At 44.5% G+C, this 21,499-nt stretch overlaps 1 protein-coding gene across 3 annotated transcripts in view; it reads left to right on the forward strand.

The window, feature by feature from the left end:
* The window catches only part of sez6l2 (seizure related 6 homolog (mouse)-like 2), a 172,264-nt gene that overhangs the window by 108,907 nt on the left and 41,858 nt on the right, over nucleotides 1-21,499 (forward strand). For all 3 annotated transcript variants that reach the window (XM_029726963.1, XM_029726964.1, XM_029726962.1), the window contains exons 4-8: nucleotides 8,889-9,104; nucleotides 9,230-9,363; nucleotides 14,395-14,587; nucleotides 14,879-15,064; nucleotides 15,340-15,523. In XM_029726963.1, coding sequence (XP_029582823.1) covers nucleotides 8,889-9,104; nucleotides 9,230-9,363; nucleotides 14,395-14,587; nucleotides 14,879-15,064; nucleotides 15,340-15,523 — 913 coding nt within the window. The remainder of the gene's footprint in view (nucleotides 1-8,888; nucleotides 9,105-9,229; nucleotides 9,364-14,394; nucleotides 14,588-14,878; nucleotides 15,065-15,339; nucleotides 15,524-21,499) is intronic.

Raw genomic sequence — 21,499 nt, forward strand, 5'->3', positions numbered from 1 at the left:
AGGTACGGTGGGATTCGAAATGGTCGGTAATCTGTTTGTTGACTTGGCTTTCGAAGACCTTAGAAAGGCAGGGTAGGATAGATATAGGTCTGTAGCAGTTTGGGTCAAGAGTGTCCCCCCCCTTTGAAGAGGGGGATGACCGCAGCTGCTTTCCAATCTTTGGGAATCTCAGACGACACGAAGGAGAGTTTGAACAGGCTAGTAATAGGGGTTGCAACAATTTGGCAGATCATTTTAGAAAGAAAGGGTCCAGATTGTCTAGCCCGGCTGATTTGAAAGGGGTCCAGATTTTGCAGCTCTTTCAGAACATCAGCTGACTGGATTTGGGAGAAGGAGAAATGGGGAAGGCTTGGGCGAGATGCTGTGGGGGGTGCAGTGCTGTTGAACGGGATAGGGGTAGCCAGGTGGAAAGCAAGGCTAGCCGTAGAAAAATGCTTATTGAAATTCTCAATTATAGTGGATTTATCGGTGGTGACAGAGTTTCCTATCCTCAGTGTGTTTGGCAGCTGGGAGGAGGTGCTTTTATTCTCCATGGACTTTAGTGTCCCAGAACTTTTTTGAGTTTGTGTTACAGGAAGCAAATTTCTGCTTGAAAAAGCTAGCCTTGGCTTTTCTAACTGCCTGTGTATATTGGTTTCTAACTTCCCTAAAAAGTTGCATATCACGGGAGCTGTTCGATGCTAATGCAGAACGCCACAGGATGGTTTTGTGTTGGTTAAGGGCAGTCAGGTCTGGAGAGAACCAAGGGCTATATCTGTTCCTGGTTCTAAATTTCTAGAATAGGTTGTGCTTATTTAAGATGGTGAGGAAGGCATTCAAAAAAAATAACCAGGCATCCTCTACTGACGGGATGAGGTCAATATCCTTCCAGGATAACCGGGCCAGGTCGATTAGAAAGGCCTGCTCGCTGAAGTGTTTCAGGGAGCGTTTGACAGTGATGTGTGGAGGTCGTTTGACCGCTGACCCATTATGGATGCAGGCAATGAGGCAGTGATTGCTGAGATCTTGGTGTAAAACAGCAGAGGTGTATTTGGAGGGCAAGTTGGTTAGGATGATATCTGTGAGGGTACCCATGTTTACGGATTTGGGGTTGTACCTGGTAGGTTCATTGATAATTTGGGTGAGATTGAGGGCATCAAGCTTAGATTGTAGGATGGCTGGGGTGTTAAGCATGTCCCAGTTTTGGTCACCTAGCAGCATGAGCTCTGAAGATAGATGGGGGCAATCAGTCCACATATGGTGTCCAGAGCACAGCTGGGGGCAGAGGGTGGTCTATAGCAAGCGGCAACGGTGAGAGACTTGTTTTTAGAGAGGTGGATTTTTAAAAGTAGAAGTTCAAATTGTTTGGGTACAGACCTGGATAGTAGGACAGAACTCTGCAGGCTATCTCTGCAGTAGATTGCAACACCGCCCCCTTTGGCCGTTCTATCTTGTCTGAAAATGTTGTAGTTAGGGATGGACATTTCTGGGTTTTTGGTGGTCTTCCTAAGCCAGGATTCAGACACGGCTAGGACATCCGGGTTGGCAGAGTGTGCTAAAGAAGTGAATAAAACAAACTTAGGGAGGAGGCTTCTAATGTTAACATGCATAAAACCAAGGCTATTACGGTTACAGAAGTCATCAAAAGAGAGCGCCTGGGAATAGGAGTGGAGCTAGGCACTGCAGGGCCTGGATTCACCTCTACATCGCCAGAGGAACAGAAGAGGAGTAGGATAAGGGTACGGCTAAAAGCTATGAGAATTGGTCGTCTAGGACGTCTGGAACAGAGAGTAAAAGGAACAGGTTTCTGGGGGCGATAAAATAGCTTCAAGGCATAATGTGCAGATAACGGTATGGTAGGATGTGAATACAGTGGATGTAAACCTAGGCATTGAGTGATGATGAGAGAGATATTGTCTCTAGAAACATCATTGAAACCAGGTGCTGTCATCGCATGTGTGGGTGGTGGAACTGAAAGTTTGGATAAGGTATAATGAGCAGGGCTAGAGGCTCTACTGTGAAATAAGCCAATAAACACTAACCAGAACAGCAATGGACAAGGCATATTGACATTAAGGAGAGGCATGCTTAGCCGAGTGATCATAAGGGTCCAGTGAGTAGTGACGTTGGTTGGGGTCACGGTTATTCAGCTAGCCGGGCCATGGGTAGCAAGCTGGCAGAAGATTGAGGTCTGTTTTTAGCCACCTTGTGCGTTTCCATCGGTAGATTAGTGGGGTTCTTTGTGGTAGAGGGGACCAATCCAATTGGCAAAATAGTTATAGTTATAGTGGCCCAAGAAAATTGTCCGATAGACCTATTCAGATAGCAGCCGGTAAGACAGCTAACGATTAGCGGGCCGCAGTTAGCAGATGGGCGTTCAGGTTACATCGCGACGGAGCCAGTTGGATAACTCCCTCGGGCAGATAACGTCGGTAGTCCAGTCGTGAAGGCCCGGTGGGGCTCCGCATCGGCAGTAAAACTGGGCTGGATAGGTGATTATAGCCCAGGAGTGGCTGATGTAACTCTTCAGCTGGCTAGCTCCGGAATAATTGGTGTTTGCTCTGGGACCGACGTTAGCCAATAGTCACTCGGATAGCAGCTAGCTAGGTGGAAGATCCGAGTGTGGAACAAGTGAAAAAATAATTGTCTATCAACCATGACAAGCCAACGGGGTCTGACAACTTGAATGGAAAATTACTGAGGATAATAGCGGACGATATTGCCACTCCTATTTGCCATATTTTCAATCTAAGCCTACTAGAAAGTGTGCGCACTCAGGCCTGGAGGGAAGCAAAAGTAATTCCGCTACCTAAGAATAGTAAAGCCCCCTTTACTGGCTCCAAAAGAAACCAATCAGCCTGTTACCAACTTTCATGGAAATTCTACACAGGGATATTCAAAGTCAATCTTAAATGAATCGTTGTTAATTATCAGCATGCTGGAGAGGACATAGTCAAATTTTGATGCATAAAGTACCAGTCTGAAGTGAAGTCCCGTTAGTCCTCTTATATACTGCAGACAAGTTATCTTTGTATGATTTAGCTTATTTGCATGATTTGCATGATATAGCGTAAAGCCATAACACATATGTTTTTCCAGCAGCAGACTATGATCGATAATGTCAAAAGCTGCACTGAAGTCTAACAAGACAGCCCCCACAATCATTTTATCATCAATTTCTCTCAGCCAATCATCAGTAATTTGTGTAAGTGCTGTGTGTCCGTCCATATAAGCATGCTGAAATTCTGTTGTCAATTTGTTTACTGTGAAATAGCATTGTATCTAGTCAAACACTATTTTTCCAGAAGTTTACTAAGGGTTGGTAACAGACTGATTGGTCGGCTATTTGAGCCAGTAAAGGGGACTTTACTATTCTTGGGTAGCGGAACAACTTTAGCTTCCCTCCAGGCCTGAGGGCACACACTCTCTCGTAGGCTTAAATTGAAGATGTGGCAAATAGGAGTGGCAATATCGTATGCTATTATCCTCAGCAATTTTCCATCTAGATTGTCGGACCCTGGTGGCTTGTCATTGTTGATAGGCAACAATAATTTTTTCACGTCTTCCACACTAACTTTACGGAATTCAAAAGTACAATTCTTGTCTTTCATAATTTGGCTCTATATACTTGGATGTGTAGTGTCAGCGTTTGTTGCTGGCATGATATACCTAAGTTTGCTTATCTTGTCAATGAAAAAGTCATTAAAGTAGTTGGCAATATCAGTGGGCTTTGTGATGAATGAACCATCTGATTCAATAAATGAAAGAGCCGAGTTGGCTTTTTTTCCCAAAAATTTCATTTAAGGTACCCCAAAGCTTTTTACTATCATTCTTTATATAATTTATCTTTGTTTCATAGTGTAGGTTATTTTTATTTTTATTTAGTTTAGTCATAGGATTTCTTATTTTGCAGTACGTTTGCCAATCAGTTGGGCTGCCAGACTTAATTGCCATACCTTTTGCCTCATCCCTCTCAACCGTAACATTTTTCAATTCCTCATCAATCCAAGGGGATTTAACAGTTTTTACAGTCATTTTCTTAGTGGGTGCGTGCTTATTAGTAAGTGGAATAAGTGGTTTCATAAATGCGTCAAGTGCAGCGTCTGGTCTCTCCTCAGATAAACACCACAGACCAGCAAATATTCTTTACATCATCAACATATGAATCACTACAAAACTTATTGTATGACTTCTTATACACTATATTAGGCCAAGCCTTTGGAACTTTGGTTTTCCTAGATATGGCTATTATATTGTGATCACTACATCCTATGGATTTAGATACTACTTTAAAGCAAATACCTGCAACGTCAGTAAAAATGTGATTAATACATGATGATTTAATTCCTGTGCTGTTTGTAACTACCCTGGTAGGTTGACTGACAACCTGATTCAGGTTACAGGCACTGGTTACAGTTTGAAGTTTTTTCCTGAGTGGGCAGCTTGATGATAGCCAGGCAATATTTAAATCACCCAGAAAATATACTTCTCTGTTGATATCACATACATTATCAAGCATTTCACACATATTATACAGATACTGACTGTTAGCACTTGGTGGTCTATAGCAGCTTCCAACAAGAATGGGCTTTAGGTGAGGCAGATGAACCTGTAGCCATATTACTTCAACAGTATTTAACATTAGATCGTCTCTAAGCTTTACAGGAATGTGGTTCTGAATACAGACCGCAACACCACCTTCGTTGGCATTTCTGTCTTTTTGGTAGATGTTATAACCATGTATTGCTACCACTGTATCATCAAAGGTATTATCTAAGTGAGTTTCAGAGATAGTCAGAATATGAATTTCATCTGTTACAAGCAAGTTATTAACTTAATGGACCTTGTTTCTCAGGATGCATATGTTAATATGGGCTATTTTTAGCACTTTTCTGGGTTGCTTGATTGTTTTTAATGCTTTACTGGGAAGCTTATCAGAGGTAGACTTTCTCGTGTTATTTACATTGGAGCTGATGGTGCAGGGTGAGCTGGATAAAGTGGTCTTCCTACTATTGCACACCACCTAAGTGCTAACAGTGTAACTCTGGTTTATAGGCTCATGATTACTGCTTACAATAGCTGTAGGATAAACAGATGTATTCGGTGCAATTAGGGGTACATAAATTAAATTACTTACATTGTGTTTGCCAATGCCCCTAAGATCATGTACATTTGATGCAGCATTATGACGACTCATTGTCACAATGGTAGGGATTAACTGAGCTGGTCTTGGATCATTTACCAGTCATTGTTTCAACGCAGCCTTGAAATGCGTGGACAGAGTCCAGGAGCCAAGATGATTTGGATTGACTCCGTCATTCCTGTAGAGTATCTGCTGTTTCCAGAAGGTGTCAAAAGTTATCAATAAAAGTGACTCCAGCAGAGCTACAGTAGTCTTTTCGCCAGATGTGTAATGCCAGCAGTCTGCTGAATCTTTCACACCTGCGGCCCAACGATGGTACTGGACCTGAAATTATTGGCCGTGTTTTGGAGTCTTTTAGTGCTAAAATCAGTTCTTTAAGATCCATTTTCAAATGTTCTGAGCTAGCCCTCATGTTGTCGTTTGACCCCACATGGATTACGACAGTGTCAGCTCCCGGCATCTGTGGTAGAACAGTCGGAAGCAGCCTCGTTATGTCCTGTACTCGTGCTCCTGTGTAGCACAGGGTTTTTGCCTTGGGGACCGAGATGTTTCTCACCATAGAGCTGCCTATGATGACAGCTGGTGATGTTGAATGGGCCAGTCTCTCAGGCAGCCTCACGGTCTGGTTAGGATCTGAACCCGAGGTAGAAGCCACCGGAGATGGAGACAGAGCCGAGGACGAAGACGCAGGTACCTCCGAATCCGATCTTGATTGGGAAGCCACCACTGACGAAGGCGCCGATACCTCTGGATCCAGAGCGGCAAAGCTGTTTCTGGTCTGTGTCAGTTCCGGGCTCAACATCTCCATGGAGACCCCCGTTTTCAGAGGACATCTTCTTCGACTTACACGGCGAGTGACGTACCTCCATGGCTGGTTGGGTGGGTCAACATCAGCTGCAACACCTAACAAAGAGCTGCAGTTAGTTTTAGGATGGGTGGCAAGGAATAAGTCAGTCCTAAATATTTCAAAAACTAAAAGTATTGTATTTGGGACAAATCATTCACTAAACCCTAAACCTTGAAATTGAGCAAGTTGAGGTGACTAAACTGCTTGGAGTAACCCTGGATTGTAAACTGTCATAGTCAAAACATGTTGATACAACAATAGCTAAAATGGGGAGAAGTCTGTCCATAATAAAGCCCTGCTCTGCCTTGTTAACAAAACTATCAACAAGGCAGGTCCTACAGGCCCTAGTTTTGTCACACCTGGACTACTGTTCAGTCGTGTGATCGGGTGCCACAAAGAGGGACCTCGGAAAATTACAATTGGCACAGAATAGGGCAGCACGGCTGGCCCTTAAATGTACATGGAGAGCTAACATTAATAATATGCATGTTAATCTCTCATAGCTCAAAGTGGAGGAGAGATTGACTTCATCATTACCTGTTTTTGTAAGAAGTGTTGACTGGCTGAATGCACCAAGGTGTCTGTTTAAACTACTAGCACATAGCTCGGACGCCCATGTATACCCCACAAGACATGCTACCAAAGGTCTCTTCACAATCCCCAAGTCAATAACAGACTATGGGAGGTGCACAGTACTACATAGAGCCCTGGCTATGTGGAACTCTATTCCACATCAGGCAACTGATGCAAGCAGTAAAATCAGATTTATACAACAGATACAAATACACCTTATGGAACGTCGGAGACTGTGAAGAGACACACATACAGTACTGTCACGCCCTGATCTGTTTCACCTGTCCTTGTGCTTATCTCCATCCCCTCCAGGTGTCGCCCATCTTCCCCACTTATCCTCCATAGGTATTTATACCTGTGGTTTCTGTTTGTCTGTGCCAATTTGTCTCGTTTGTCAAGCTTACCAGCGTTCGTCCTGTCAGCTCCTGTCTTTTCCTAGACTCTTTTTTCTCGTCCTCATGGTTTTTGACCCTTGCCTGCCCTGACCTTGTACCCGCCCCCCTGACCACTCTGCCCGTTCCTGATCCTGCCTCAGTCAGGTATTCGTGGCTGAGTAGAGAAGTTTTCGAGGCTCCTGTGTCCGGGAGAGAGGATGCCCGGAAGTTACTCCAGCTTCGGCAGGACACCCTCAGTGTGGCAGACTATGCAGTGGAGTTCCGCTCGCTAGCAGAGGGTACCTGGAACACAGAAGCGCTGTTCAACACGTTCCTGCACGGATTATCGGAGGAGGTAAAGGATGAGCTGGCAGCCTGAGAACTACCGATGGATCTCGACTCACTCATCGCTTTAACCATCCGGATCGATGGTCAGCTATGGGCACGTAGGAGGGAGAAGAGGTCCGATTGTGGTCCCAATCGCTCACTCAGGGATCCCACCTTGCAGCTGATGAACTCCGGAAGATCCCGACGTCTACGTCCCCGAGAGGATCCGAGCTTACCCGAGTCCCTCCAAGAGCCTCCGGAGTCTGCCGATTCACCTCTTCCCGAGCCGATGCAGCTCGGCAGGTTTAGGCTGTCTCCAGCCGAACGCATACCAGACTTGAGACCCAGAGTCGTCTGTATTGCAGTATTGCCGGTCATTTTGTGTACCCTCCGTACCTGTCCTACCTTTTCTGTGTCTAGAGGGTCAAAAACCAGGAGGACGACCCAGTACCCGCCCGCCTGACCACTCTGCCCGTCCCTGAGCCTGCCTGCCGTCCTGTACCTTTGCTCCACCTCTGCCTGTCTCTGACCTTGAGCCTGCCTGCTGTCCTGTACCTTTGCTCCTACTCTGGATTATCGACACCTGCCTGCTTTGCCTGCCTTGCCCTGTCGTTTGCCTGCCACTGTGGTTACAATAAACATTGTTACTTCACACAGTCTGCACTTGGGTCTTACCTTGATTCCTGATACAGTACACATGATAAGACACACACTTTACACACATACACATGGATGTTTTTTGTAATATATGGGAATGTGGAGTAGTGGCCTAAGGGAACACACTAAATGTAAATGGTGAAGTGTTATGAAATGTCATGTAATATTTTAAACTGTAAGTAAATGCCTTATGTTGCTGGACCTCAGGAAGAATAGCTGCTGCCTTGGCTAATGGAGATCCTTAATAATTACAAATGCAAACCAGTGTGCCTGGAACCTACTACCATACCCAGTTCAAAGGCACTTAAATCTTGAATCTAGCCCATTCACCCTCTGAACAGCACACATACTGTACACAATCCATGTCTCAATTGTCTCAAGGCTTAAAAATCCTTCTTTAACCGGTGTCCTCTCCTTCATCTGCACTGATTTGAGGTGGATTTAACAAGATTTAACATCAACAATATGAAGGGTGGTACTCAGTGATGTGTTGGATTTTCCCTAAACATAATACTTTGTATTGAGGACATAAAATGTATTTCTTTGTCACATTTTAGGCATATTTACTTTAGTGCCTTATTGCAAACAGGATGCATGTTTTGGAATATGTTTTGTACTTACTCCGCAATAATCATCTAAGTGACAGAGTAAAAAGAAGGAAGCCTGTACAGAATTCAAATAGTGTTTCTATGGGCTATAGTAGTAATGGGCCATAGTAGTAGTATTTAGATTTTGGTATGACCATCTTAAAACAATTCCATATGTTAGCTTAGTAGAATCCCCCCTCCATTTTGACATTATGGAGTATTGTGTATAGGCCAGTGAAGATCTCAATGTATTCAATTTTAATTTCAGACTGTAGCACAACAAAATGTGGAAAAAGTAAAGAGGTGTGAATACTTTCTGGAAATTGATCCACCTACAAAAGAGGGGTTCCGCGGGCCGCAAGTTGCCAATCTCTGGTTTAAACACTCTTCCCTGATTGCAGGTACAACCACCAACCCTACTCAGGCTGTACCACAGCTTGGGCAGACTGAGCCTGCAGCCACTGTGATGCTACCAGGGGTGCTAACCACGGCCCTGACCTCATCGCCTCCAGTTAGCCTATCAGGAGCAGGGAAAACTGTAACATCATCACCCACAGAGGAGGAGACGACAACCACTTTGATCACCACAACAACCATCACCACGGTGCACATGCCGGGTAAATGCATTGTGTGATTGCAAGCCTAACATGTTAGGATGATGGTAGTGTTTCATAGGCATTACTTTCATAAGGTTGAGATATTTGTGCATTTTCAGTCAAGTGTCCTGACTTTCTCTCTCCAGTGCAGTGCAATGCCAGTCTCTCTGGGATGGAGGGCATTGTGGAGTCTCCAGATCCTCTCTCTTCATCCCCTTACTCTCCTCTGGAGTGCACCTACAGCATCACAGTGTATCCGGGTTATGGAGTGGAAATTCAGGTAAGTTACCGTTAGTCATCATCATCATACCACTATTGTTTGTTTTTTATTTTTTGCACACAACAAAAATACAAAGCAATGGGATGAGAGTTTAAGAAGCAAGTGAAAAGTGCATGTATGGGAAAGGGTCTGGAAAGGCTCCTTGATGTTGTAGGCACAAAGCATCTAATGAAGGGGGCTATGCTTTTATACTGATTGGTTCTCTTGTGTCTTTCTCACTCAAACAACCACTTGGACAGCCAAAAATCACATTTTGGTTTTCATAAATTTTTACGATATAGCCAATTTTGACTTTGTGGCTGTGAACTCTAGTGGAAAACGTTTATCAAGCACATAGGCTTGAAAATCACAGCACCAGTTTAAGCACCACCTTCTCCCAATACTGATTTGTCAAAATAATCAATGAAGAAAACCCAGAATCAGGAACTACTCCAGTGTTGCCAATTTAGCAACCTTGTCAGTATATTTAGTGAGTTTTCAGACCCCTCCAACAACTTTTAGTGGTAAAAGATTCAAGCAAGAAATACAGTCATTTTGCGGGCTGCCTTCAGGGAGTTGGACACTGAGGGATTCTATGGTTTTGATAGCATTTAGCTAGTCTTGCTTATACCAGCCTCTCTACGTCCTTGATGTGAGAGTCTGGAACGGCTACTTTGATGTGTCGGCAAGAAGCGACCATAATGAAGGGGCTGTGTGCCCTCAGACTTCAAAGCAGCATCCTACGCTGGTAGGATATCCCCGTTTTGAATTTAATCATGATCTATTGTTTTACATAGGACCGCTTAAGCACTTCCGCTTCCAGGATAAGCAAACACACACAGTGGCTAGCTTGCACAAACTTTCAGAGTTCGGACATCGTTTTCCACTAATCCATTTTTTATTTTTGTATTTATCTATTCAGGGAAAACACATTGAGACCATGGTCGAAGGAGACCATGGTCTCAATGGGTTTTCCCTGAATTAACTGATGACCTAGTAACGGAGTACTGTAACTGTTTTTCATAAATGTTGAGTTTTGTATTGATTGCTGTTTTGTTTGACATTGTGTTGGTTGTTGTATTGTTGCTATCAGGACCCCCTTGCGAAGGAGCAAGGGGGTCCACCACTACCACATATCTACAGTACAAAATCCATGTGTATGTGTGTGTATAGCATGTGTCTGTGCCTATGTATGTGTTGCTTCACAGTCCCCGCTGTTCCATATGGTGTATTTTTATCTGTTTTTTAAATCTAATTTTACTGCTTGGTAATGATGGACTGTCATTTCTCTTTCCTTATTTGAGCTGTTCTTGCCATAATATGGACTTGGTCTTTTACCAAATAGGGCTGTCTTCTGTATACCATCCCTACCTTGTCACAACACAACTGATTGGCTCAAATGCATTAAGAAGGAAAGAAATTCCACAAATTAACATTTAACAAGGCAACCCTATTCATGTAAATGCATTCCAGGTGACTACCTCATGAAGCTGGTTGAGAGAATGCCAAGAGTGTGCAAAGCTGAAAAAAATATATATTTTGATTTGTTTAACACTTTTTCGGTTACTAAATGATTCCATGTGTGTTATTTCATAGTTTCGATGTATTCACTATTATTCTACAATGTACAAAATAGTCAAAATAAAGAAAAACCCTTGAATGAGTAAGTGTTCTAAAACTTTTGACTGGTACTGTATGTACAGTTGAAGTCAGAAGTTTACATACACTTTAGCCAAGTACATTTAAACTCAGTTCTTCACAATTCCTGACATTTAATCCTAATAAAAATTCCCTGTTTTAGGCCAGTTAGGATCACCACTTTATTTTAAGAATGTGAAATGTCAGAATAATAGTAGAGAGAATGATTTATTTCAGCTTTTATTTATTTCATCACATTCCCAGTGGGTCAGAAGTTTACATATACTCAATTAGTATTTGGTAGCATTGCCTTTAAATTGTTTAACTTGGGTCAAAGGTTTCAGGTAGCCTTCCACAAGCTTCCCGCAATAAGTTGGGTGAATTTTCACCCATTCCTCCTGACAGAGCTGTTGTAACTGAGTCAGACCTTGCTCGCACATGTTTTTCAGTTCTGCCCACAAATTTTCTATTAGATTGAGGTCAGGGCTTTGTGATGGCCACTCCAATACCTTGACTTTGTTGTCCTTAAGCCATTTTGCCACAACTTTGGAAGTATGCTTGGAGTCAATGTCCATTTGGAAGACCCATTTGCGACCAAGCTTTAACTTCCTGACTGATGTCTTGAGATGTTGCTTCAATATATCCACATAATGTTCTGTCCTCATGATGCCATCTATTTTGTGAAGTGCACCAGTCCCTCCTGCAGCAAAGCACCCCCACAACATGATGCTGCCAACCCCGTGCTTCACGGTTGGGATGGTGTCTTCGGCTTGCAAGCCTCACCCTTTTTCCTCCAAACAAAACAATGGTCATTATGGCCAAACAGTTCTATTTTTGTTTCATCAGACCAGAGGACATTTCTCCAAAAAGTACGATCTTTGTCCCCATGTGCAGTTGCAAACCGTAGTCTGGCTTTTTTATGGCGGTTTGGAGCAGTGGCTTTTTCCTTGCTGAGCGGCCTTTCAGGTTATGTCGATATAAGACTCGTTTTACTGTGGATATAGATACTTTTGTACCTGTTTCCTCCAGCATCTTCACAAGGTCCTTTGCTGTTGTTCTGGGATTGATTTGCACATTTCACACCAAAGTACGTTCATCTCTAGGAGACAGAACACGTCTCCTTCCTGAGCGGTATGACGGCTGCGTGGTCCCATGGTCTTCATACTTGCATACTATTAATTGTACAGATGAACATGCATTTGGAAATTGCTCCCAAGGATTAACCAGACTTGTGGAGGTCCACAATGTTTTTTCTGAGGTAATGGCTGATTTCCTTTGATTTTCCTTTGATGTCAAGCAAAGAGGCACTGAGTTTGAAGGTAGGCCTTGAAATATATCCACAGGTACACCTCCAATTGACTCAAATTATGTCAATTAGCCTATCAGAAGCTTCTAAAGCCATGACATAATTTTCTGGAATTTTCCAAGCTGTTTAAAGGCACAGTCAACTTAGTGTATGTAAACTTCTGACCCACTGGAATTGTGATACAGTGAAATAATCTGTCTGTAAACAATTGTTGGAAAAATGAGTTGTGTCATGCACAAAGTAGATGTCCTAACCGACTTGCCAAAACTATAGTTTGTTAACAAGAAATTTGTGGAGTGGTTGAAAAACTACTTTAATGACTCCAACCTAAGTGTATGTAAAGTTCCTACTTCAACTGTATGTGCTGAGAGAAGGACAGTGCACCATCTAGCCATACTCCCAAGTACTTGTATGAGGGGACTACCAAAAGCTCTAAACCCTCAGAGGTAGTAATGACACCTGTGGTAAGAGGGGCGTTCTTCTTACCAAATCACATGACCTTTGTTTTGGAGGTGTTCAGAACAAGGTTAAGGGTAGAGAAAGCTTATTGGACACTAAGAAAGCTTTGTTGTAGAGTATTTAACACAAAATCCAGGGAGGGGCCAGCTGAGTATACGACTATCATCTGCATATAAATGGATGAGAGAGCTTCCTGATGCCTGAGCTATGTTGTTGATGTAAATTGAGAAGAGCGTGGGGCCTAGGATTGAACCTTGGGGTACTCCCTTGGTTACAGGCAGTGGCTGAGACAGCAGATTTTCTGACTTTTTACACTGAACTCTTTGTGAGAGGTAGTTAGCAAACCAGGCCAAAGACCCCTCAGAGACACCAACACTCGACACAATAATGGAATGGTCTACCGTATCAAAAGCTTTGGCCAAGTCAATAAAAATAGCAGCAAAATATTGCTTAGAATCAAGGGCAATGGTGGCATCATTGAAGACCATTTAGGTTGCAGTGACACATCCATAACCTGAGCGGAAACCAGATTGCTTACCAGAGATAATACTATAGACATCAAGAAAGCCAATCAGTTGATTATTGACAAGTTTTTCAACACTTTTGATAAACAGGGCAAAATAGAAATAGGCCTATAACAGTTAGGATCAGCTTGATCTCCCCCTTTAAATGAAGGAGGAACTATGGCTGCCTTCCAAGCAATGGGAACCTCCCCAGAAAGGAGAGACAGGTTAAAATGTTTGGAGAAAGGCTTGGCGATGATAGGGGCAACAACATTAAAGAAGAAAGGGTCTAAACAATCTGACTCAGATGTTTTTTTGGGGTGAAGTTTAAGAAGCTCCTTTATCACCTTGGACTCAGTGACTGCCTGCAGGGAGAAACCTTGTAGCAGGGTAGGGGGAAAAGAGGAAGAAACATCGGGGATAGTCACATTAGAAGGGGTGGGAGATGAGGAAATGTTGGACGCGCAGGGAGGCATGGCTGAGTCAAATAGGAATCCTGACTTAATGAAGTGGTGATTAAAGAGCTCAGCCATGTGCTTCTTGTCAGTAACAACCACATCATCAACATTAAGGGACATGGGCAGCTGTGAGGAGGAGGGTTTATTCTCCAGGTCTTTAACCGTTTTCCAGATCTTCTTGGGGTTAGACCCGCAGAGAGAGAACTGCTCCTTAAAATAACTAATTTTGGCCTTCCCGGGTAACCTGAGTGCACTTATTTCTCATTTGCCTGTACAATAGCCAGTCAGCCTGAGTATGCGTGTGCCGAGCCTTTCTCCAAATGTAACTCTTGAGGTGGAGTAACTCTGCAAGATCACGGTCGAACAAGGGGCTGAACCTGTTTTTAATTCTCATTTTTAACAATACCATTACCATTGAAAATATAAAAAAAGAAGGTCCAAGCGTCTTCTACTGGGGTAGAGGAGAAATAAAAAGTAGGCGGGCTTGGATTTCCCAGCTACCTGTTTGCTCAGAGTAGTCCTCTGCAAGCAAACAGTTGCAGTATACATCATGTGAAATCCATTTGACATTGGGGAGAACCAGTTTTGAATAAGTAAACATGGTGGTTGGCAACCAGTGTTAGGCATTTTTACTCCTCAATGATTCCTAAATGAGTCACTAGATGTCCACCATCTCCCCTCTCCCCAGGTGAAGAAAGTGAAACTGTCCAAGGACGAGTCCCTGACTATCCTTGGCTATGGAGGGACGGGACCAGAACTCTTAGCCAATGAGACCCTAATGAGTGACGGTCAGGTGATTCGAAGCTCAACCAATCAGGTGCAGATTTACTACCGCAGTCTCCGGCAGACCGATCATGGCATGTTCAGCCTACACTATCAAGGTAAATTCAGAGTGGCGTCTTTTCTTTTTCCAATAAAATATTTTTTAGTCAATAAAATGTTCTTATAAGGGTGCAGTCCACAACAAGGAGGTTATTATTTTAGTTTAATAAAAAAAAATGAAACAAAGACGTCATTTTTCGCATGAATTATCAAGGTATTCCATCCCAGTGAGCGGTTTGAGTGTTACTGTTTGTTTACATGTCATTCTGCCTTGTTTTGTGCAATTAATCTGTAGCTCTCTCTCTTTCCTCCATATTTCTCACTCCCTTAATATGTTCTACATGCAACAGCCTTCCTCCTCTCCTGCTCATTCCCTCTTTCTCCTGAGGGAGGGGGTGTGACAGTAACGGACATCCACCCCGGAGGCCAGGCCCACTTCCACTGTGACCCTGGCTTCCAGGTCAGGGGCCACGAGGTAGCCACTTGCTTGAACATGACTCAACCTCATTGGAGCTCTCCTGAACCTCAGTGTGTGGGTCAGTGTCCGCTATCTTCTGACAGTAGAATCTTTGACCATGTCAATATGATTCAACAATTGTCTGGCCTGCACAGAAAATGTGTATCTGAAACGTACAATGCAGCTTTGTTGTGGCCAGCATGGGTACTGTAAGCTCATGAGAAATTATGTTTGTCCACGGAAGGCCCCACATCTCACACAGTTGAGGGAAGTGTTGATGTTTCTGTGGCTGGCCCCAATGCCAGTGTCCATACACAGTGTGTATAACTCTTGATTGTTCTTCCCAACTGTCAGCTGTGTCATGTGGAGGGTGGATCCGAAATGCGACCGTGGGTAGAATCTTCTCGCCGCCTCCTCCATCTGCGAGTAACCACAGCAACGGCAATAATCTGAGCTGCCATTGGCTACTGGAGGCCAGGGAGGGACACAGGCTTCACCTCCACTTTGAGAGGGTTGCTCTGGACGAGGATGATGATAAGTAAGTTAAGATGTTAAATGGGCAATCTGCGATTGCTACATCAATTTCTTTACTTTTAAATTCACGATATATATATTTTAATCCTTGAAGAATATAATTTATAAATGCCTCATGAGCTTCAACTGTTTTACCCCATCAGTACCCAAAATATAACCTTGTTTTTACTTCTATGTAAACAAACACTGTATAACATCAAAACATGTAGAAGTCTCATGGATGGTCAGTCTATGAATTTGAGAGTGGTTACATTTCTCCAGCCCCATCCCTCAGCTATTTACCAAATCAGTGACAGGGTGACAGCGGTGTTATTGTTTAAACTGCAGATTCAGCTGCTCAATTCTACAAAAATCATGTAAAACCCATCTTAGTACAATTCTATTTTCTAACCCAGTACTGTGTATTGGTTAGATAATAAATTCCTTCTCATGGTCTTTGAAAAAGTGAAGTTGCAAAAGTACAACAATAATCTGGCTGCATTGTATTGTGAGTTCCCTGCTAAAAAAAAATACAGCATAGACCATCATAGGCTGGTCCAGTATAGATGCTGGTTTTGCTGGTGACCAGCCTTCGCTGAGCCTTCACTGTGTTTTTGCTGGTGACCTGCTTTCACTGTGTTTTGGACACTGGTGTTCTGACAAACAGAGTGAAAAACGAACGGAGTACCCGTCGTTGGCTTCACCCCTCAGCATCCACTCCACCTTAAAGGAAGGGGTATAATGGTGGCCCACTAGATGTGACCTGTTTCACCTTGTAGCATGGGTCGAACGGTGGAGGAGTGGCAATTGCATATACAGTGCCTTCAGAAAGTATTCAGACCCCTTGACTTTTTCCACATTTTGTTATGTTACAGCCTTACTCTGAAATGGATTTTTTTTAAATCCACAGCAATCTACGCACAATACTCAATAATGACAAAGCAAAAACAGGTTTTGAAAATGTTGCAAAATAATTTAAATTAAAAACATAAATACTTTATTTACATACACTACTGGTCAAAAGTTTTAGAACACCTACTTATTCAAGGGCTTTTCTTTATTTTTACTAATTTCTACATTGTAGAATAATAGTGAAGACATCAAAACTATGAAATAACACATATGGAATCATGTAGTAACCAAAAAAGTGTTAAACAAATCAAAATGTGTTTTATATTTGAGATTCTTCAAATAGCCACCATTGCCTTGATGACAGCTTTGTACACTCTTGGCATTCTCTCAACCAGCTTCACCTGGAATGCTTTTCCAAAAGTTTTGAAGGAGGTTCCATATATGCTGAACACTTGTTGGCTGCTTTTCCTTCACTCTGCGGTCTGACTCATCCCAAACCATCTCAATTTGGTTGAGGTTGGGGGATTGTGGAGGTCCAGGTCAACTGATGCAGCACTCCATCACTCTCCTTCTCGGTAAAATAGCCCTTACGCAGCCTGGAAGTGTGTTGGGTCATAGTCCTACTAATCTCTAACCAGATGGGATGGCGTATCGCTGCAGAATGCTGTGGTAGCCATGCTGGTTAAGTGTGCCTTGAATTCTAAATAAATCACAGACAGTGTCACCAGAAAAGCACTCCCACACCATAACACCTCCTCCTCCATGCTTTACGGTGGGAAATACACATCATCCATACACCCACACCACGTCTCACAAAGACACAGCAGTTGGAGCCAAAAATACAAAATTTGAACTCCAGACCAAAGGACAAATTTCCACCGGTCTAATGTCCATTGCTCGTGTTTCTTGGCCCAAGCAAGTCTCTTCTTCTTATTGGTGTCCTTTAGTAATGTTTTCTTTGTAGCAATTCAAACATTAAGGCCTGATTCACACAGTCTCCTCTGAACAGTTGATGTTGAGATGTGTCTGTTACTTGAACTCTGTGAAGCATTTATTTGGGCTGCAATTTCTGAAGCTGGTAACTCTAATTAGGGATAGGCGTCCCGTCAACAGGACAGTTGTAAATCATGCAGCGCCGTGCGTCACGATTGCAGATTGTAGAGAAACAACAAATGTCAGTACATATAGTGTCTTATATCGGCTGCAAGCTTAAATTATTGTTAATATAACTGCATTGTCCAATTTACAGTAGCTATTACTGCGAAAAAATGCCATGCTATTGTTTGAGGAGAGCTCTTAACAACTGTAATGGCTGTCTTCTGAAATGAACCAAGGAGCAGCAGGTATGTGAATACTCATGGTCATTTATTACCAAAAAAGGAGTAGAGCATTCACTTAACAACAAAAAGGGTGACAACAGTGACAGTTCTACAGGCTATACAAGCAGTGTAAAAAACAACCACCCACAACCCCACAAGGCAAAGTAGGCAACTTATGTGTGACTCCCAATCAACCACAACCCTCTACAGCTGTGCTTGATTGGAAGTCACACGGCCAAAATCAATGAAACAATAAAAAACACACACTCCCTGCTGCCACGTCCTGACCCAACTACCCCCTCTACTGGTCAGGACGTGACAGTACCCCCCCCTCAAGGTGCAGACGCCGGGATGCACCTAAAAAAAGGAAAACAAGAAAATCCCCAACAAAATTTAAAACCTAAACAATAAGGGAGGGAAGGGAGGGTGGCTGCCGTCACCGACGGCACTGTGCTACACCCTCCCTCCCCAACCCACCTATCCTGGAGGTGGCTCAGGTGCAGGACGTGGACCTCGCTCCACCTTCGGCGTCGACCACTTTGTTGGCGCCGATAGCTGCGCCGGGCAGACGGGCCACTCGGGCTGACCCTGGCAGACGGACCACTCTGGCTGGGTCGGAAGACATGCGGGCCACTCGGGCTGGGCCGGAAAGCATGCGGGCCACTCGGGCTGGGCCGGAAGGCATGCGGGCCACTCGGGCTGGGCCGGAAGGCAGGAGGGCCACTCGGGCTGGGCCGAAAGGCAGGAGGGCCACTCGGGCTGGGCCGGAAGACAGGAGGGCCACTCGGGCTGGACCGGAGGGCAGGAGAACCACTCGGGCTGGGCCGGAAGGCAGGAGGGCCACTCGGGCTGGGCCGGAAGGCAGGAGGACCACTCGGGCTGGACCGGAGGGCAGGAGGGCCACTCGGGCTGGACCGGCGGGCAGGAGGGCCACTCGGGCTGGGCCGGAGGGCAGGAGGGCCACTCGGGCTGGGCCGGAGGGCAGGAGGGCCACTCGGGCTGGGCCGGAGGACAAGAGGGCCACTCCGGCAGAACAGGGCAGTCTGGCCACTCCGGCAGTTCAGGGCAGTCTGGCCACTCCGGCAGTTCAGGGCAGTCTGGCCACTCCGGCAGTTCAGGGCAGTCTGGCCACTCCGGCAGTTCAGGGCAGTCTGGCCACTCCGGCAGTTCTGGGCAGTCTGGCCACTCCGGCAGTTCAGCGCAGTCTGGCCACTCCAGCAGTTCAGCGCAGTCTGACCTCTCTGGCGACTGTTGACTGGCGGGCAGCTCTGACGACTGTTGACTGGCGGGCAGCTCGGACGACTGTTGACTGGCGGACAGCTCTGACGACTGTTGACTGGCGGACAGCTCTGACGACTGTTGACTGGCGGGCAGCTCTGGTGATGGTTGACTGGCGGGCAGCTCTGGTGATTGTTGACTGGCGGGCAGCTCTGGTGACTGTTGACTGGCGAGGCTGGGCTGACACACTAGACTCCTGATGCGTGGGGCTGGTATTGGACTTTCCAGCCTGGAGACACGCACCTCCATGCTAGTGCGTCTAGCGGGAAACACCGGACCGAAAGGGCACACTGGCGGTCTTGAGTGCAGGGTTGGCATCACCCCTTCCGGCCCGATGCTCCCCTTGCCCTGGCACCTGCGGGGCGCTGGTACTGGGCGAACTGGGCTGTGCGTCCGTATAGGCGAGATGGTGCGTACCACAGCGTAACATGGCGCCCTCCACCTCATACGCACCTCCCTGTAGTCACGGGTAGCTGGCTTACGGCTCTTCCCTGGCCTGGCCAAACTACCCGTGTGCCCCCCCCAAAAAAAATCTTGGGGCTGCCTCTCGGGTTTCCTACCCAACCGTGTTCCAGCAAAACATTCCCGTTGGTTCCTCTGTCCAGCTGCCTCCACTCTCCTGAGTGCCTCCACCTGTTCCCATGGGAGGCGATCCCTTCCGGCCAGGATCTCTTCCCAGGTGTAGGCTCCCTTGCCATCCAGGACGTCCTCCCATGTCCATTCCTCCTTTTTTCTCTCCTGTGGCTTCCTCCTCTTCTGCTGCTTGGTCCTGGTTAGGTGGGTGGTTCTGTAACGGCTGTCTTCTGAAATGAACCAAGGCGCAGCAGGTATGTGAATACTCATGGTCATTTATTACCAAAAAAGGAGTAGAGCATTCACTTAACAACAAAAAGGGTGACAACAGTGACAGTTCTACAGGCTATACAAGCAGTGTAAAAAACAACCACCCACAACCCCACAAGGCAAAGTAGGCAACTTATGTGTGACTCCCAATCAACCACAACCTTCTACAGCTGTGCTTGATTGGAAGTCACACGGCCAAAATCAATGAAACAATAAAAAACACACACTCCCTGCTGCCACGTCCTGACCCAACTACCCCCTCTACTGGTCAGGACGTGACAACAACAAAACTATTTTTTCACCGCGGTTTGATAAATTCATCTCTGAAGGTGAAATGTGTACTTACATTCTGAAATCTTGCTCTGATTTATTATCCAAAGGGTCCCCGAGATAACATGAAGTGTCGTTTTGTTAGATAAAATCCTTTTTCATATCCTAAAAAGGTCCATATAGCATGCACGATCAATTTTGTATTTCCACTCGTTGTATTTGCAAAGAAAGGAATCTGTGAAAGGCTAACCCTAAATGTTGTTTCAACCAGTCAAATCACGTTCGTATTTATTCCTCAGAAATCCTAGAATGTAACCAGACTTCACTATATCATTAGGAGTGTAGTATATCCTATAGGACACCAAATTTGGTCAGAGAGCGATGCCTTCATGTCACGCCGATGACGTGGGCGGTCTTCACTTGATTGACTGTAACTTTGTCAAATAAGCACCAATCGCAAAATGTTGCTGCTAACCTTGTGCAACAGCAAGCCTTTTCCTTTTGGACAAAAATTATAAAAATATGGAGAGTTATGAAGTTATGAAAACTGGGTGTTTTGCAAATGTTGAACTTATAATATGGCTAATAATACTGGAAAAGCTAAATCAAAGTCCAAGTATACAGATTTGACGATATTCTTGCAGAAAAATGTAATGTGAATATAAATGTCTCCTTCACGATTTGCCCAAATATACCTGGGTGACTTCACACTAAATGTCATGTAGTTTGCTCATACTTCAAGTTATCCGTCTGAAACCTTACACATACACTGCTGCCATCTTGCGGACACCATCGGAATTACAACCAGAGTGATGGCTAGATTTGGGACCTTTCATTTGCATTTCCAAGATGGATGTTTTTTTCTTTGTGTTTTCTTCTACCAGATCGATTGTGTTGTATTCTCATACATTCAATTCACATTTCCACAAACTTCAAAGTGTTTCCTTTCAAATGGTACCAAGAATATGCATATCCTTGCTTCAGGGCCTGAGCTATAGGCAGTCAGATTTGGGTATGACATTTTAGGCGAAAATTGAAAAAAAGGGGGATATCCCTTATCCTCTGCAGCAGAGGTAACTCTGGGTCTTCCATTCCTGTGGCGGTCCTCATGAGAGCCAGTTCCATCAAAGCACTTGATTGTTTTTGCAACTGCACTTGAAGAAAGTTCTTGAAATGTTCCATTTTGACTGACCTTCATGTCTCAAAGTAATGATGGACTGTGATTTCTTTTTGCTTATTTGAGCTGTTCTTGCCATACTATGGACTTGGTCTTTTACTAAATAGGGCTATCTTCTGTATACCCCCACTATCTTGTCACAACACAACTGTTTGGCTCGAACGCTTTTATAAGGAAATAAATTACACAAATGAACTTTTAAGAAGGTACACCTGTTAATTGAAATGCATTCCAGGTGAATACCTCATGAAGCTGGTTGAGA

The sequence above is a fragment of the Salmo trutta genome, chromosome 32 (assembly GCF_901001165.1).
Source record: "Salmo trutta chromosome 32, fSalTru1.1, whole genome shotgun sequence".
NCBI classification, from domain to species: domain Eukaryota; kingdom Metazoa; phylum Chordata; class Actinopteri; order Salmoniformes; family Salmonidae; genus Salmo; species Salmo trutta.